Source organism: Sphaerodactylus townsendi, linkage group LG11, assembly GCF_021028975.2.
Source record: "Sphaerodactylus townsendi isolate TG3544 linkage group LG11, MPM_Stown_v2.3, whole genome shotgun sequence".
In the NCBI taxonomy this organism is placed as follows: domain Eukaryota; kingdom Metazoa; phylum Chordata; class Lepidosauria; order Squamata; family Sphaerodactylidae; genus Sphaerodactylus; species Sphaerodactylus townsendi.
This window is the reverse complement of record NC_059435.1, coordinates 41,476,450-41,495,397: the sequence shown is the minus strand read 5'-3', so window position 1 is coordinate 41,495,397 and position 18,948 is coordinate 41,476,450. Positions and strand designations below refer to the sequence as shown.

The following is an 18,948-nucleotide window of genomic DNA, read 5'->3' as shown; positions in this document are numbered from 1 at the left end:
TGGGTTCGTGGGATACTGTTTTAGAATGTAAATTTTAAACTTTTATATGTTTATGTTTATATACGCTTTTATATTGTTCACCACCCTGAGCCCTTTGGGGATAGGGCGGTACACTAAACCAATTAATTAATTAATTAATTAATTAATTAATTAAAAATAAATAAATAAATAATTTAAAATATTTTATGGCCAGTAACTCAATGGTCCCGCTAGTTAATTACGTCTGCCATGACCTTCTTGCCAAAATTATATGTGGCAAAAACTAGTTAATTAATCAACGTGGCCAGATCTTTGCAGTAATTTCTAACTCCTTGCAAACGCCACACACTGACAGGAAAAGAAATTAGCTGGATATTTAAAATTCACTGGGTTCTGCAGCTGGCTTTGCCACCACATGGCTAACCACTTGCCCAGCCCCTGAGAAGATAGGTATAGAAAAGTTCTCTTTCAAGACAAAATGACGAACCTATTTGTAGCACCCCACTTCCCACTTTCTTCCTGCAATCAGCCCCCCACAATTTACTTTGTACATTTGTTTCTGAAGATATTTCACCAATTCAGCAAATCATCTGAAAGGAAACTTGACCAATTCAGCTATACAAGAGGCTGTTCTAAGTTGTAAGTTCACAAGCTTCCATGCTAGCAAGTTAGTTGGCAATACCAGAGCCTGATTTCTGCATGTAGCCAAGCGTTGAAATAAACCATAGAACCTTGCAACTGTGAGATACCGTGTTTCCCCCAAAATAGTGTCTTATATTAATTTTTGCTCCCAAAGATGCACTATGTCTTATTTTCAGGGGATGTCTTATTTTTCCACTCCACAGCTGCATGCTCTGGTGTTCTGTTTGATGGGCATTCTTCCAAACAAAAACTTTGCTACGTCTTACTTTCGGGGGATGCTTTATATTTAGTACTTCATCAAAACCTCTACTACGTCTTATTTTCAGGGGATGTCTTATTTTCGGGGAAACAGGGTAGCTTCCATTCCATGTTTACATTTCTTGCCTTTGTTTCCGTCTTTTAGAAGTTCTCTGCTCTTAAGATGGCACTAGCAGCATCTCTTTGCTGCATTTTTTTGTCATGATGTAGAACTTTTTGTCATAAATTAATACAATCTCACTCAATCAAGGAGATGTACAAGAAAACAAAATGCTATTTCCAAGCTTAGGTTTTGAAATAACCCAAAAAAGGTACAAGGGTTAAATCAAACCAGGACATGATTAAAGTAGAGGTGGTAGCCCAAACTTTCCTTCAAAGTCTGTGCCTTTGGCACTCCATTCTTAAATCAATACCACAAAACACATTTTTAAAAAATCTATTCTGATGGCTTAGAGTCAGGTTCTTTGACTACATGTCTGGTGGCAATCTGATTCCCAGACTAAAATAGATCAATTGGGAGAAAGAATCGAATACATATAATATTTTTCATTAGAAAAGATCTGATGACCACATAGAGGATAGAGAATCTGCTGGAATACAGCCAGAGGTCCACTTTCAGAATAGCATTCCAATCCTAATAGAATTTGGCAGGGTCATCTGCTTACATAATTTTTTTGACAACCTTTCCTCATTTCCTGGAGATGCTTGGCTATGATAAATATTTCTTCCCAGAAAATATTGGCTTAGATATAAGCCTCATTCCAGGCAGTGGCGATCAGGTATGACATTTATTAGCATGAACAAGCAATGTGGAATATTCTACCTCAAAAGATTCTCAATGATCCTAAGCAAAATTGTAGGAATCTGACATATAAGCAGGACTGCCACACATAACTAGTTGTCCAGCATGAAGTCCACCATCCAAGAATCTCAGCTTTCAATAGAAAAGCAACACCTTATCCAAAACTCAGCAAATATACCTTGATAGAGTTCATTATTTACTGTGATAGAAAATTTGAATTCTCTGACTGAAGAATCTTGTGTTGCTTTTGCATGCATTACAGAGGAGTCTCTTATAAAGTGTTTTACTTTCCTCCATCAGATCTCAGTTTTCTTACATACATCTTACATACAGCAGAAAACTCTACTCCACCAATCAGAGATTCTATACAGGTGATGCAGATGCATATGGGTCACCCATGCTTTAAATGTTTATTGAAGGAAACACCAATTGTAGTCATCCCCGCTTGAGCAGAATCGTGCAGCTAAGGAATAGAAGAGGCCGAGGCGGAGGAGGGTTTCATCTGGTGGAAGCGTCCAGCTTAACAAGGAAGCCAGCGGGATTTAAGTGATCCCTGACAACTCTGCCCTGTGCTGGTCTCTGGCACCTTTTATTAGAGGGTTTCATTGGCCGGGCGTGTAAAGAGGAGGTGGGTAGGGAGATGGGCGGGGAGGCCGGGAGACCTGGAAATCATCATGGCGATGCATGATCTCCACCTGGCTCACAATCTTGGAGAGAAGGCGTGGCGTCCTGAGCCTAATCCTCACCTGAGGGGCAAGACCATTGTCCCTGCATACGGTGACTGAGCCAGACAGATTCATGACCCGTGACTCATAGGGGGGATGAGGAGTGGGGAATTAGTCTTGGTGCGACCAGAAGGCCGTAGGTCTGTTAGAAGCGATCCCAACGTTCTTTCTACTGGCTGCTGGAGTCAGCAGTGTGCATTACATCTCCCTCCTTTTTTTACATTTTAGAAGGGGGGACCTGGCGAGAATGCTAGGGGGTGAGATTTAAGGCGGCAATATATCGCCTCCTTGCGTCTGTAGTCAAGAAGCTGACCGAGCTAGCTTAATGTAACATTAGTAGAACTTAGTTGTGGGTGCAAAGTCGAAATTGGGGGCTTCTTACACGTTACAGGCGATATTAGACACACACACTGAGCGAAGCAAGATCGATGCCCTGAGGCACAATTAAACCAATGCAGAGGGCTACTGTAGCACTTAACCATCCTCGGCAGCCAGCTCCAGAGAATTTGACCACCAATGGGGCAAAGCATCATATTATTTCAGATTAAGGAGATACAACTTCTTGCAGCTCCGCAAACTTTCATATGGAATCAATTGGGGAATTATCAGGGAAGATTCACAAAACAACACATATTAGTGTACATTCTCACAACCTTGTTGATGCCAATAACAACAAATAATCAATGGCTGAGCACGATTATCTAAAAAATTAAACGGCGAAGTTCCTGCTGCTTTCGGGAGGGCCAGGGCATCAGAATAATGGAGAGTGGAGTTGGTGGACCCATAAGAGGGCACCAGGCCAGCCCGACCCAATGAAGTCTTGAGTGTTGGGAAACAAGTCGAGGGGACTCCCACAAAGGGAAGTTGGCGAGGAAACACACTCATCCATGGCTAGAGCAGCAGCGTCGCCTCCGGTAAAGAGTGGGAAGAGGCGGAGGCGGTGGCCAGTAGCAGGCTTCCGGGGTGAGGCCTGAGGCAGAAGCGATGGTGAGGCGTGCTAGCAGAGAGTTCCGGCGAACACAGGCGGAAATGCAGCAACAGCAAATAACATAACTTCTAAAATTAAAGGGACATGCAATAACTTCAGCAATAGTTGGTTCACAGTAACTTAGCAATAACACATGGCTAAAGCGATACATAGGCTGGATGATGTCACGGAAGGAGAGCAACCAGTGGTTGCATAATTGTCCAATGCATAGCTCTTGCTGTTTGACTACCAGCTACAAGTGATGGCGTTAAGTCCCATGGATTTCTACTCCAAAGGCATTAGGGAGGAGCTACTGATAGTCTTTAGCATTGCAGAGTTCAGTGATTCTCCACGAGCAAGGTTGTGAAGAGAAGCGTGTTCAACTTAATATTCAATGACTGAGAACGGCGAAAGGAGGTTCAAAGGGTTATTAATCCTATCAGGAATGTCCCTGGCTGCAACTCCAAGCTTCTAGCCAGGGCGGCAGAAAGGAGAGAGAATAGCGATTGTAGATGAGGCAGCAGCAGCGGCGTCCAACCTCTGAGCCAGCATTTGTGGCCCAGGCTGCCGTTCCCCAGAGTGGCCCCAGCGAGGGCTGTGATCCTTGTGGAATGAATGGGTGTGCTGGCTCCAGAGATCCCTCCCATCGTCGGCTGGGAGCTGGGGAGGCATCAGACCTCTCAGCAAGGCGGCCGGGGTGGGATCATCCAGGAATTGCTCCATCTCTCCCGGGGATGAGACTGGCCTGGCATGGCGAGCTGGACTCCTGTATGGAAGAGAAAAAAGACAAGCTAACAGCTTTTTTCCCCAGGGGTTTTGCGTGCTGGATGGGTTAGTCCATATAGATGACGATGGGAAAGCCGGAGGCCTGAGTAGCAGGAGGCCGGGCAGTTTTGATAGATAGAAGATAGAGAAAGAAGTTACTTTGGATATAGGTACTGGATGAGACCTTGATTGGACGTGCGATAGAGGGGAACTACTCCCCTTTCTTTCGTTGTTTTGGCCCAGAAGCTTTCGTTAGGCGCAGTTGGCCCCATTCCGACGCCGATCACTTACAACATTCAAAGGCGTTAAGAGATACAAGAGCGAGGAATTGCCGAAGCTTAAGGGAGGTCATATCCAGGTCCGGATGTTTGTTTGTAAGCTTGATCTAATCCACCGTCTAAAGTGTGTAGGTTCTAACAAGCAGCAGACAATTCACAATTATAGTCGCTATCGTAATATAACATCTATAGGAAAGAATATAGAAGATATAGCAACAGTTCCTGGGCTTGAGGTTTGATCACAGGAACAGAATTGAGAGAGGGTTTGCAAAACCCTTTGCTATCAGATCCCCTAGATCTAGAGGTGGGGTCGTCGACCCATTAGAAAGAGGGAGGGTGTGATTGCAGAAGGAAGGCAGGGGAAGGGTTTGGAAGTCAGCTCTACCTTCCCTCCCGTAAGAGACTTTGGCGGTTTAGGCTTTCGCTTCCCTGCAGCCCCTTCTGGCCGGAGGCTGTGTAAGATAGGTGTGGCTGAAGAATTTATGGCACTGTGACCCTAGCCAGAGCTAATGAAGGTAACAGGAACATGAAAATGATTTTGGCTTCATATGTAAACTGCATGTAGCCAATGTGGCAGATGTAAGGGCTCAGATGGGCCGAAGGAAAAAAGGTTCTCAAGGAGAGGTTTGAAGAAAAGTTTTGAAGGTTTAGAAGCTAAGATGGAAGGTGACTTGGGGCAGGTTCCATGATTATCCTAAGGGAACAACATACGAGCTGTGTCCACGTTTTAAAAGCGGATGCTGTAATGGGCGAAACACTTTTCAAAGAGCATTGGCACACACCAATCAGAGGAAAGGAGAAAAACTTTAAGTGAAGCACAGGCAGCATAGCTTAGAAGCAATGGAAAAATCCCCTATGAGGGAAAGCTTTTAGGAGGTCTCTTGAAAGGGGCAAGACATGCAGAACATACACTTAGGCTTTGAGAGCACATATAAAAGAAGTAGCGAGGAGGGGATTGCAACTCTGGTTTTGATTTTGCTCTCTCTAAGGTGCTTTAGCGATTCTGCTACCACTAGAACTTAGAACCGGCTTTACACAGAGCTCAGAGGCTATGAGATCCTGGTTTGGTGCCACAGCTGGGAGAGAGGGCCAAGGGGGCCTCTTCTTCCACCTGAGAAGGACTTTGGCCAAGGCCATTGTGCGAGCATCTTCCCCTTTCCATGCCTCATTGTCCCGTAGATTGGCTATAGGGCATTCTGCAGAAGAGTTCAAAGCGGCAGTCCTCTTCCCGTCAGCATTCCTTTTCTGACACGATTCAGTGACTGTGGACTATGCAGAGATTTTGAGATCGCGTGCCATTCCGGAGGCACTAGTGGGAGACATGGTGACTTTGGAAGTAGAAGTGGTTAGCAGAGCAGGAGGAAGTATAGGCGTGGGGAGCAAGCTGGCAAGACCAGCCCAATGGTCTCCATTAGGGGATGGGATCACTATGCAGAGCTGGGGCAGCGAAGATCTCATGGGGAGGCTCCGGGGAAGAAGGGTTTTGAAGTGCGGATCTTGGTTCCGGGCTGGGGAGATGCCGAGCGCCCGGGCCTCCCAGCGGGCGTGAGGCGCCCGGTCTTGGAGCTTTCCTGAGGGGTCTTAGCCTCTGGGGAGGAACCTCTTCCGTCAGGGTTGTAGAGCCCCAGCCCGGGCAGCCTACAATTCCTCGGAGAAATGTCCTGGCTTGCGCAATGGTGAGAGACACTGCGTCTCGGGGCTGTCTCTCATGGCTTGTGAAGAGGCTGGCGGCTGACTAGAAGAGCTGGCGATGAGGCTGAAAAGAGCCGATATCCTGGCAAACTTTACAGGCATAATACCGACCAGCTTCGGGGAGTTCTTCCTAGAGCCTGTGATAAGCTTCTGCGGCACTCAAAGCGGGCATTCTCCTTGGCAAAGCAGCAAAGTTCGCCCTGGGCATCTCCCTCGTTGTCAACCTGCCTCGCGAGGGAACCTGCAGGAACTGTTCACCAAACTCAGCATAGAGACTCTTGAGGCTTCCTGCGAGGTGTTCTAGAAAAACTTTAGGGTTAGCTCATCGGTATTTGGGGACACCTAAAAGCGCCTTGTAGAGCATTCCAGAAGGCGACCGTAAGGGTGGCCACCCGTGGAACAATCTGATTGGTGGGGTTGCACTGAAGGCATATTGAAGCCATTAAAGAAGCACTGTGCTTGGCGGTGTAAAGTACGCCGCCCGGAATGACCCGGCTGCCCTGCTAAGCATTGCTGGCGGGGAACTCGCTCTCCCAGATCACAAATTGTACCCAGGACTCCAGGAGCATCTTGCGGAAGGTGGTCTTCCAAGTGCGTCAAGACGACCATTAAGTGATTCCCTCGTGATTGCCTCTACCAGCATACCTCTCACGTAGGGCTGAAGTGATTCCCTCGTCTGCGCATAAACTCTTTCGAAGACTCAGTGAGGATGTTGTTATAGAGGCTTGAAATTTTCGACAACCCGCCTGAACAATGCCATCCTCCCCTCGGTATCTGCGAGAATGGGCCGGGGCACATTTTATCGAGAATATCGGCGCTCGTCTTCCCGTCCAGGAGTTTCACTTTCTTTGCAGATGTCGTGGCTAATACGGCTCTGCGAGGTTCTGAAACCAGCGCCATTCACGATGGCGCTGGCGGAGTCTGAGTAGCCCGGAAAATGAGAGAAGGTGAAGCAAGGGGAGGCGGCTGAGCCGTGGGAGAAATTTGGAATGGGCTGAAGGAGGAACAGGGGCAGAAGGACGACAAGCGTCCAATTTAGCGGATAGAAAATTCCGGTTGAAGTGAAGGTGAAAAGATCGAAAGGAGGCGGCCCTACGGCAGCAAGGAATTATAGGTCTGCAGGCTGATATAGACATAACATTGTCTCCGTCAGTAACGGTAACTTGTCGGTAGCGAGGCTCTGTCTGCGAAGAGTCGCGTGATGTTTTCCCAGTCCTTAAGATTCAATGTCCCCCCTCTGGGTACCATGGACGCTGGACTTTGATCTCCTCAACCAATTTCGCAGCTCCAGCTTCTCTTTACGGGGACCCTGCCGCATTTCGCTAACGCTTTCCAGTTAGGTCAGCGTGCTTGTCGCAAGCCCCTGCTTTTGCAAGCTCCGCTACTCGCGGTTCCGTCGGACTGAGAGAGAGTGTCCTAGGGCCGTGTCTCTGGATCGCGCCGATCCAGAGGGACAAGCCGAAGCGATACAGCAGTGGTCCCTGGATCGCGGCGATCGAAAGCGGACTTCGGTATCGTGACCCTTCCCAGAAGCTGACGGTGAGCAGGGTGGAGGTTAGAGGATTCCGGGTTTTCGACACCAGCTTGTAGTCATCCCGCCCAGGGGTCATGGCTAAGGAATAGAAGCGAGGCCTTGCGGAGGAGGTTTCTCATCTGGTGGAAAGCGTCCTTAACAACAAGGCAGCGGATTTGGTGATCTGGCAGCTCTGCCTGTGCTGGTCTCTGGCTTGCCCCAGTAGGGATTTCATTATTAGGCGATGTAGGAGGTGGGTAGGGAGATTCGAAGCGGAACCACGGGGAGACCTGGAGATCATCATGTGATGCATGATCTCACCCTGGCTCACGTCGAGGAGGGCGTAAAGCGTCTGAGCCTAATCCTCACCTGAGGGGCAAAGACCATTGTCCCTAAGCCCGGTGACTGGAGCCAGACAGATTCATGACCAGTGACTCATAGAGGATGAGGTAGAAGATGCGGGAGATGGAACCAGAAGAGCCGTACCGTCCGTTGGCGTCCCAACGTTCTACCACGGCGCTGCTGGGTCAGCAGTGCATTACTACAACCAATGCATTGAATTTGCTGCATAAAGCAAGAAGTGGTTCTGATTTTATATGAACTATGATTTTTTTGGAATCATTTCCTTCACTCATGTGAACAAGAGCCCTCTTAGCAAGTACACTCTCATGTCAGAAAACTATTTCAATAATTATTTTTAAAGTACTAAACAAAAGGAAAAAAAACACTCTTAAAAAGGACTCACTTTGAAGCAGGTATACCTAGTAGTGCAATTCGAACATCTTTGTTTTATTTTTGAAAGAAAGAACTTGAAGAGGAAGAAGAGGAGGAAGAAAAGCTCACTTTCTCCTCCAGTATAATAAAATCAAGGAAAGAAGAAAACTAATTAAATCTGCTTGATAACTCCAATTTGTACCAGCTGAACAGGTAGAATGTTAATAAAGATTGCACATCTGCACAGTGCACAGAAATAATTAAACCTCATACTTTGTTCTGCATGTGCAGCACATCAATAAGTACATGATATTCATGAGGCTCTAGATCAGGGGTCCCCAAACTACGGCCCGGGGGCCAAATGTGGCCCCCTGAAGGCATTTATCCGGCCCGCCAGGCATGGCGGCGATGGCTCCATTCATGTGCAGTGGGGGCTCGAGGGAGAGGAGGAACCGGCCCCAATGACTGTTGATTGCAATTACATGATGGCACCCCCAAATCTCCATGAATTTTCTGACCCAGAGTTGGAAACCTTACATGTGGCAATGCCTGCTCCACCTTTCCTTCTCAGCTACTCCATGTGTTGCTCTCAGGCTTTCTGTTCCTCCTCACTCCCATTGGCATCAGCCAGGCTGGCGAATCGCTCGCTGGCTGCTAGGGAGGAAAGAACTCAGGAAGATACCTGATCCTGGGTTAGATGGAATGCTTCATTGGGAAGGTTCTGCTTTTTTTTTTTTTTACAGGGGAAGGTATTCCACAGCCTCCCCAACAATATTTGGAGCCCACCCTGTACTTGACATACTTTGGTCACTGTTCTAAAAATAGACCAGGACAGAAAGGCTGAAAGGTGAAATCAAACATTTTACAATCATTTGTGCATAGGAATTTGTTCATAGTTTTTTTAGTCCGGCCCTCCAACAGTCTGAGGGACAGTGAACTGGCCCCCTGTTTAAAAAGTTTGGGGACCCCTGCTCTAGATTAAAGTGCCCTATAGGAGTGCAAAAAGTGCCAATTGAGTTTTGCTTCCATGGAGGATCATTCAGTCTGGGAGAAGAAATGGGATCTCATCAGATCTGAGAGGCTAAGCAGGATCAGCCCTTGTTAGTATTTAGATGGGCAACCTCCAAGAAATACCAGAGTTGTGATATGGAGGCAAGCAATGACAAAACCTCTGAATGTCTTGCCTTGAAAACCACATCAGTGGCCACCATAATGAGACATCAGATGTGACTTGATGACTTGTCAAAAAATTATGTGCTTTGGGGTAAATAATGCTGGGAACATTGCTTTGCATAACTGCCAGAAAATGTTTTTCTTGTGTTGTTGACTATGTTACTACTGGCTGTCTAGGATTGCAATAAAATTAACTAAAGTTTTGCTTCTGAACTCAGAGGGATTGAGGATGGGGAGGGGAAAAAGAGGAAAAGAACATGGCTTTACAGTCAATGTTGAGATTAAGGTCCCACCTCCAGTTCAATTTTGTAGGATTTATTTTGAGTATGTCAATCATATCACATATAATATTTTTGCAGCTAGATTCAATCCCAGTGACACCTTAGAGACCAACAAGGTTTACAGGGTATAAGTTTTCAAGACTTAATACTCTCTGACATCTGACAAAGAGAAAACTGATTCTTCAAATGTATTGTCGAAGGCTTTCATGGCCGGATTCAACTGGTTCTGGTGGGTTTTCCGGGCTGTGTGGCCGTGGTCTGGTGGATTTTGTTCCTAACATTTCACCTGCATCTGTGGCTGGCATCTTCAGTGTATCTAGTGGACATCTGGCGGGGGGGGGGGGGTTTGAATCTGAGAACCCCCCCTTACCTATGTCCTTGGGGCAGAGTCAGGATAAAACGGATAAAATGCTTTCAAGATGTTCAGAATACCTGCTGTGTATACTGGCCTGTCAAGTAACTTCATCCCTTATTTACATCTGTTTCCGATTAAGTGTACACTGCATAATCTAAACTAAGAGAGTAACAGTACTTTCTCCTTGTTAAAGGGCCTGAGAACTGTGGTAGCTGACTGTCTTAGCATGATGTACTGCCACATCAGTTTCATACTGCCTTGTCTTTCCCCCATAACATGAGCTGCATTTTATACAGGCATCCAAGACAGCAGTTAACAATCTGGTTAAATTTCTGCTTGTTTAACAAACATCATTAATGATCACAGCTTTAGATGTTTTTGTTATCACTCCAGGAAATCAAAAAGATATTCCTTCTGCTCTCAAACACATAGCTTTGTGATTAAGGCATGTGTTAGATTGCACAATTGCTGTTATTTTAAAAAAGTTTTGAAAAACAGGCTCTGAAATTTCAGCATCTCACACAAGATTCAGTTATTTGCTTGCTATTAGTAACTGCTGGCTAAGCTTCCGTGTCTCAACTTGCTATGCCGCTAGAATGCTGGTGCTGTTGATTTTCTGTGGTGAAGCTATTTTAATTATCTGTTGTTTTAGTCTGTTCATATTGTTGTTGATTTATGTTTCAAAGCCACTGTTGGAGCATTGTATCTGCAGAAATGAGGGAAACAGATTCCATAAATCTTTTTTTAAAAAAGAACTTTAAGGATGTGACCACCAAAAATGTTTTCCTAGCATTTGTTGGGCCACAACACTACATTCATGACTGAAATATTTATTAGCACAGCCATTTCAGTGTATTTATCCAGATACACAAAAGGCTGCAAACAGGGACATTGAGGTATTTCTCAATGTTCCCACGAAGCTTCATAGACAAAATAAATGGCTTGCAATCTGAGATGCAATGATGATGGGCATGATGGACAGTCACAGGGCTGGCTCCAGGCACAAGTACACCCTCCTTTCAAATATCCCCTTAAGGTGTGCCCCTTTACTGAATAAGAGGAAAACAGGTACTGCATTTGATGAAACCATCATTGTTTGTAACTTTGTACTCATTCCTACTGACACTGCTCACACTGGCTGGCCTACTCAGCAACAGGGAAGACATGCTAGAAGTACAATGTATGTCTTAGGCAAGCACAAAGCATATGACATGTTCTTATAGTTGTCCATTATAATGATTGGTATTTGGCTATTGAACCAAAAGCATATATCAAGATTTGAGAATATAATGGCTCTGATTTTATACATGTGTTGGTATTCTTACAGTTCCATTTTCATGTGCTATAAACAAAATTAAAGTTAATGAGCAACTTATAGGCCTATCAATATGGGTAACTTACAGATGATAAGGCATTCTTCAGTCCAACTATCTGAGCAGATGGAGATGAAGCTGAATCATGTTCAAACAGCTGCTTCAGTTTATCTCTCTCCGTGGATAACATACTAAAAGCCGACTTTAAGGTAAAGTACACTATAAAAACATAGCAAAAGTGGTCTAGGTTACAGAAAGGTATCATCTACAGACCAAGTCTAGTAAAACAGTGCATGGCTCACAGAACTCTCTGTCTCACATAGCTGAGGGTTTCAATTAAATGGTTAAACAATGCACATAATCAAACCACTAACCTCTTTCAAACAGATTTACAGCCCAATCCTATGTGGGTGGGGGGGGGGGGGCAAGTGGACCAATGAATCTGGCATGGGGCTGCACCACTGTGTTTTACTTGCAAAACTGGTGTAAGGGAAAATCCCATCAGTGGAGAGAACAAAGACACTGGCATCTGAGCACCTCTCAGCTCTGCAATGATGCCAGAGACAAGGTGATATGGGTGTGGGGGGTGGGGCATGCATGGGGGTGGAGCTGACGTCCACCTTGGCTTTCAAGCCAGGAACACCATGGCCATTTCAAAGATTTTGATTCATTCATAAAACCCAGACTGGATTGGCTTGTCACAAAATTAATACAAATTAATAATAAAAATTCAAAGAGCTATCAGGATATATCATGAACGGGAAGTACTTATAATTCACTGTATTTTTCTTTTTTAGATAACTAACTTGACATGTGTGCAGACATTCTGACAAGGTCACAAAAGTAAGAAAGGATTATTTAGCATCTAGTTAAAGTCAATTGTACATTTTGCACATCTTTACATTTTGGGGACAGCGGGAGAGACAGAGGAATTATTATTTTTTCACAGACCCTGCCCTCCCCCCCCCGCCCAATTAATTGCCATGATCTTTACCAGTATCACAGTGAACAAAACCCCATTTACCTTTATGTGCTAAGTGACACAAATCCTCTTGCATTTTAGAAAATTCTGATGATGTTTCAGAGCCATTAGAGTAACCTTTCTCTTCCACAAAATCTATTGTAGATAAATTAGGATTGGAAGCATGCAGCCTCAATGGAGCAGAAAGAACAGCTGGTACCTAGAAGGAATATACATCGGCTTTCAATATTACTACAAAAGGTTTCACAGTGCCAGCAAATTATATTAAAAGGAAGAAAAGTCACTGAGCCTAAGTGGACTCTTATCCTCATAGATAAGAACTATGGATTTGTTATTTGTTGTGTAATACCTGAAAGAGTAGTTATGGTTCTAAAAGTCTTGCTGAAAATTGTTATTTTACCATTCAAATGCATAAAAGTTTTGAAATGGTGGTGCTTGTCTCCCATTTTTTTCTCCCCTCTTCAGGTTATCTTCCTCTCTCCTTAATCTTCTGTACCAATCAATACTCTTCTCTAGATTGGTTTAAAATGTTTTGCCTGTACAGTAGAAATACTTCAGCTTTCTCAATTCCCAGCTCTATCACCTTCATTCATTCTCTACAATAACAGCCATCCCTAAAGTAGCACCCAATAGCATTACTGTACCTACTGGTGTGTTTTGCAGTTCTCCCTTACTTCCTGACTCTTAGACATACAATCCAAAAGTTATTGAATGGAACAGGAAAAAAAATAGAGAGCTTTGGGTGACTCCCTACCAGTTGACTGAACTAGCTGAGCTCTAAACTGATCTCAGGCGGGAGAATTATAGCTATGCACCCTTGTCTAGGCTATAGACACAAATCCTAGATGGCAACTATTGTGTAGCCAGCTTTGCTCCCACAGCAGCCATTTTTTTATGATGCATATTAATCTTTCCCAAATTCTAAAAGTGCCCACAGGATCAACAAGGTTTGGGGACCCTTGCCAATGATCCACTGTTGTTTCCTCCACCCACTCACTTTCCTGAGCCTCTTTCCCTAATCTTCATTCTGCCTAACGCATCCTTCTACTATAAACTGAGCCACTTCCTTTGCCAAATGTTACCTCCAAACCTGTTTTCACAAAAAAAAAATGCTTCTCAACTATCCCAGTTTCACTGTACACATGGCTGCATGTCCTTTTCCAGTCCTTACTTGATAATTCTTGACATCATTCTTTTGGTAGGAGCCACATCTCCATGGTGTCCTATACAAAATTCTGGCATCAAAATCAACATTAACAGATAGGGTTGCTGGCTGTATAGCAGAACTGTTTGTGCAAAATGCAGCATGATTTACGATCATGACCCAAGTATTTTGTAACTAGATTACAGTGCATCTAAAAGATCATGGCATGAATAAATTCTCTTCCAGGTGAGATTTCTGTGTCATCCCTTTCTCCTTGGTCTCTGCTTCTCTTTTCCTGCTCAGATGAGCAGTACCCTTCTCCAACTGCCATTCCTTACTCCTGCTTTGGAAATTCCTTCTTAAATTAGCCAGAGGAGGTTATCAGTCAGTCACCTGCAAAGTTGTGCTCCAGCTCCTCACCAAATGCCTTGCTGGATTGGAAGTGTGGGGAAACAAAGGGCAAGGGATGGGATGGCTAGGCTGGAGCACAGCCATGACAAAAGCCCAATGAACCAGTATATTAGACCAGTCACCCAACACACCCAAAACAATTTGATCAACTGATCACTTAAATACTATCAAACACCTGCAGCATTACAGTGGTAAAGAACAATGGAAATAATTATGCTAAATGCAGAAATTGCTAGAAGACCCATTCATTTCAGAAGTTTTACAGAAAACTACGTCAGAGCACCTGGGGGCCCTCGTCCTCACTTTAGTTAATTCAACTGACTCAGTGGTAGACCCAACTGACTGAGCAGTAGTCTCAACATGTAATCTGTGCCACCTTTTACGTATATGTACTTGGGTACACCAAGGCTGAATTCCTCTGAATATATGTGCAGCATTCCTCTTCTGTATCTCCCAGGAAATAACTCCTTCAAAAAGGGACCCAAGCACAAAATGTTCCTCAGCATATGTGGACTGCCTTGTCTAGTAACTGAAACCTGCTATTTTCACTTTCAGCCTATGGTGAGAGTCCCCTCTCCTACCATCCATCTTAAGCCATGAAATCAGATGTTTGAAGGAAAGAGGTCTGAGCTCTTTTTTTTTGGTTTTCTGGTTTGTCTGCAGTAATCTAGTGGCCATGAATAGTTCAGTCATTATGGAGAACACAGGTTGGGTCTGGGGCTCTCAAGCAGCCTAGATGCTCAAATTCAGGCTAGTTGGCAAGCCCAGAACCAGAGCTCCTCTGATAGCAACTTGTGTGATTTTGTTTTATGTTTCCTTCCCAAGCCCTATGTGTGTCAGTTCAGCAGGAACTACAGATATAGCGCACAACTGGTAAGAAAATCAATTGAAGGAAGGATAGCAACTTGTTAAAGCAAGGTGTAGGTCAGCATGTGCTCACTCTTAAAAGAGGAATACATACATAAAACAGACACAGTCCAGACTCCTTCAGGAATAGAAAGACACAGTTACTGTCCCTTTGCTATCATATGATGGGTATATTGCATGTGTATGAGAGAATTCTTGACAATATGGAACACTTAAAACAATAATAGGCAGTTTATTAGTAACATCTCACAAGTCAATTGACTAAGGTCCACCCTATACTGTGTATTCTGCCTTAAAACAGAATACTGTCCATCTAGTCCAATACATTCTAGAAACAGCTTTCTATGGCTTCAGAAAGAAGTCTTTTCTCTACCTTGATTTTCAAGGTCCTTTAATTAGAGATGCTTAGGAATGAGATACTATGTACCCTCCCACTCTGCTATTTCCCATCTTGCCCACAGAGGCAACCTGCAACCAGCAACCAAGATAAATGTGTACTCTCCAAATGAATGGAACTCACTCAGAGAAAGATAAATTCTATTTATTATGCTGCTAAAATTTCAGCGGACGAGAGACTCATTGATTTAGTTGATATAATACTCCCTGCTCATTGTACATGCTGCTTATTACCAATGGAATGAAATAACCATCTGTCAATAGATAGCAATTACGAAGGCCATCAATTATACCTCCCTTATAACTGGAGAAATTGAGCTTTCACCCATGTACATAGTGTATGCCAGGATAAGGGAGGGAAGAAGAGAAGAAGATGCCAGTTACCTGTAACATTGCTTTAGCATCTTTACTAATAGCTCGGGAACGCCACCTTCTGTGTGTCCTTTTTTCTTTTTTAGGACTTTCAAAAGGGATGCCCTTTAGGAAAGAACAAGGGAAAGAGCAGAGTGCTATTTGTCACAAATCTAGGGGAAAAAATGCTAACATCAGCCAGCAGCATGTTCTGCAGAAGTAGCAATTTTCACAACTCACCTGCATGGCATTTATGGCGGGTGCTGAATATGTCCTATGGAGAACTTCCATGCTTTGCAAAAGCTGGCTCATCTCCAAGAGATAGTTGTGACAGTAGGAGAGGTCTGTTTGGAATAAAAGGGGATTTTTTGTTTTTTGCTTAGCACCTAAAAAAATAGGAGAAACTGATAACACTGCTAAAAATATTTCAGCATAAGTTTAAACTATAGCTGATTTCTGGATACTTGAGGTACAGGGTGCAAAAGGTATGTATCTTATCTTTATTGGAGGAGAACATGGCCATACAGCCTGGAAACCGCATAACACTCCAGTGATTCCAGCCGTGAAAGTCTTTGACAATACAAGTCACACTACAAACTACAAAAATGTCTCACTGACAGTTCTTCTCTGTTCCTTTTCACAGACTTACAAAATCGCTCCCCTCCTCGGTGTCTTGCTTAATAAAGGCAAAATGTACACAAGAAATTGCCTGTTACAGAGAGGCAGGGCAACTTCTTGCGTTTTGATTTTTTTAGAATACCAAATCTGTATACTCACCCATTTTTATTTTCCCTCATAATTGCATCAGCTTTTCCAGGCCACACTTTTTCAAAAAATTTGCCTTGTTTAAACTTTTTTTAAAAAGTCTTGATTTGGAGAATAGAAAAATTCAGTAGAAAACAAGACTAGGAAAATATGGGAGGACAGATATTTGACCTACATGTAACTGCCTGGTGCAGCATGCACAGGGGAACTCTAGCACAAGGACTGTACATATGGAATGTTTGAATAGGAACAAAATGACTGCTTGATAATTACTCAAAAGATCAAAATGTAAATAATGTTTAATTTTCAAAAAGGATTATTAGTTTTCTTGAACTTTGATCATATTGCCCAAATCTTAACATGCCCAGTTAGAAAAGCAGAAATGAATAAAACTTAATGCACTGAATAAAACTGAGCTATCCGTAAACAAGTCCAGGAATGAAACTGGACTATGGAGAGTCCTTTCCATAATATTTCTCCTATGATTAAAAGCTCTTCCCCACTAAATAGAAAACAAACTCCTTTGCAGGGAGTGTGAAAGAAGTGTTTGAAAGATCATCCACACATATGACCTACTCATTCTTCCAGCTTGCAGCAGTGGCGTAGGGGGTTAAGAGCTCATGTATCTAATCTGGAGGAACCGGGTTTGATTCCCAGCTCTTCCTCCTTGCTCAGAATAAGTTTTTCAACCCTTAGGAAAGGAAGGAAGGTGCAGGTTGACCAGTGCAAGGGATGACAAGAGGTTTGGAGTACTCACTTCCTTTCTCCTTGACCTAAGGAAGGTAGCAGTAGTAATATTGGTGAAATAAGAGTATTTAACCCTACAACAACTAGCTTTAAAAGCTGAGAGATGGGTCCCACAGTTGCTATGACACGGATTTATGCCTCTGTGTTGTACTTTGGCAACTCAGAATTTTGTGTACTTGGATTAAACTAAAGCTGTTTCTGTACAGCGGCAGAAGTGGCTGTCCACCAGCATAATTAGTGCTGGTGGAGCCACCGGACCATCCACATGATCTCGTGTAGGTGGCCCCGAAACTTCTGCGAACTGCAGTCTGTGTGTGTTGTTTACCTTGTCTTCTCTCTGAGGCTCCAGAGGGAGGAAGTGACATACCCATGCTGCCCTCTGACCCACGGGGGTTGGAGGGTAGCATGGGCATGTCCCTTCTCCCTCTGGAGCCTTGGAGGGAAGACAAGGTAAACAACAGACACAAACAGACAGCGCCTGAAAGCGCCCTTCGCATGGCACAGACGGGAAGACACTGCTTTCCAAAAAACACGCTCATGGAGTGTGTTTTGAAAGCAGTGTTTTCACACCATTTGGGGGGGGGGGTGAGCATGGCGCTGCTGCAGGGACAGTGTTTTTACAGTCACTAGGGCACTGTTTTTTGACCATGCAGAAATGGCCTCAGTGACTGAAAAAGAAAAAGAAACAAACATTTGCCCAAGAGTCAAAAAAGAAGAAGCAAGAAATACTGGCTTTCAGTATTATTATTTTATTTGCCAACATCCTACTTAGGTAATGGGATTTCAGTCATGCATATTTAACATGCATTTTTTAAAGGGGAAGAAGTTCATAGAGTGCTGGAGAACTGGTACCCAACCTTAAAGGTAGATCTTGCTATAAACAGATTTATTTTAAAGGTTAATTTATGAGAAAGGGATTGCATGAAAGTTACCTCTGGAGAACTGTGCAAGAAAACATTATAAAGTACAACAATTGGAAGTCTGAAATCATTATACCCTGGTTACCTCTCGAGCATCGTTCCAAATCCTCAGAAGACTGAAGCCAAGATGGAATCCTTGACTCGTTTGAGCAGGAGAATGATAAGCTACTTCCAGTCTGCATTGAATTCTGTTGCATCAAGCTGCCTCTCTGTACCATGAAAACAAGATTTCATCAAAAGAAGAATTCCAGTGGAAAACTCATGAGAATTACTCATGTAGTGGTTAAGAGCATGTGGATTCTAATCTGGAGAACTAGGTTTGATTCCCCACTCCTCCATCTGAGTGGCAGAGGCTTATCTGGTGAATCAGATGTGTTTCTGCATTCCTACATTCCTGCTGAGTGACCTTGGGCTAGTCACAGTTTTTCGGAACTCTCTCAGCCCCACCTGCCTCACAAGGTATATTTCAAAGCCAGGTATAAAGGCTCAAGTACAGATCCAGGACAGATGCAAAAGTAATTCCCCAAATTCAAAAGAAAAAGGAATAGATTTTTATATCCTGTTTTTTTTCTACCCTAAGGAGGTAGGTGGGCCTGAGAGAATTTTGAGAGAACTGTGACTGGCCCAAGGTCACCCAGCAATCTTCATGTGAAAGAATGAGGAAACAAACTTGGTTCTCCAGATTAGAGTCTGCCACTCTTAACCACTACACCATATTGGAAGTTTATAAAAACTAAATGCAATAAAAGCTCTGTCTGTACCTGTGATGATCTGAAGATCATCTGAATACCTGACTCACATGTCTTGTCCCACAAAAGGAAACTATTGATTTCCCACTACAATTAACAATGATTAAGCATTACACGTAAGGCCAATTTGAAACTTCTGTTTCTTTATGTTAAAACTGA

At 43.8% G+C, this 18,948-nt stretch overlaps 1 protein-coding gene across 10 annotated transcripts in view; it reads right to left on the bottom strand.

Annotated features, from left to right (window-relative positions):
* OSBPL3 (oxysterol binding protein like 3) overlaps positions 1 to 18,948 on the bottom strand; it is a 103,767-nt gene that overhangs the window by 23,251 nt on the left and 61,568 nt on the right. For 8 of the 10 annotated variants that reach the window (XM_048511660.1, XM_048511667.1, XM_048511664.1 and 5 more), the window contains 5 exons: positions 18,126 to 18,249; positions 15,849 to 15,952; positions 15,642 to 15,734; positions 12,482 to 12,638; positions 11,546 to 11,676 (listed from right to left, as the gene is read on the bottom strand). In XM_048511660.1, coding sequence (XP_048367617.1) covers positions 11,546 to 11,676; positions 12,482 to 12,638; positions 15,642 to 15,734; positions 15,849 to 15,952; positions 18,126 to 18,249 — 609 coding nt within the window. The remainder of the gene's footprint in view (positions 1 to 11,545; positions 11,677 to 12,481; positions 12,639 to 15,641; positions 15,735 to 15,848; positions 15,953 to 18,125; positions 18,250 to 18,948) is intronic. The other 2 variants (XM_048511666.1, XM_048511669.1) reach the window with 1 other exon arrangement.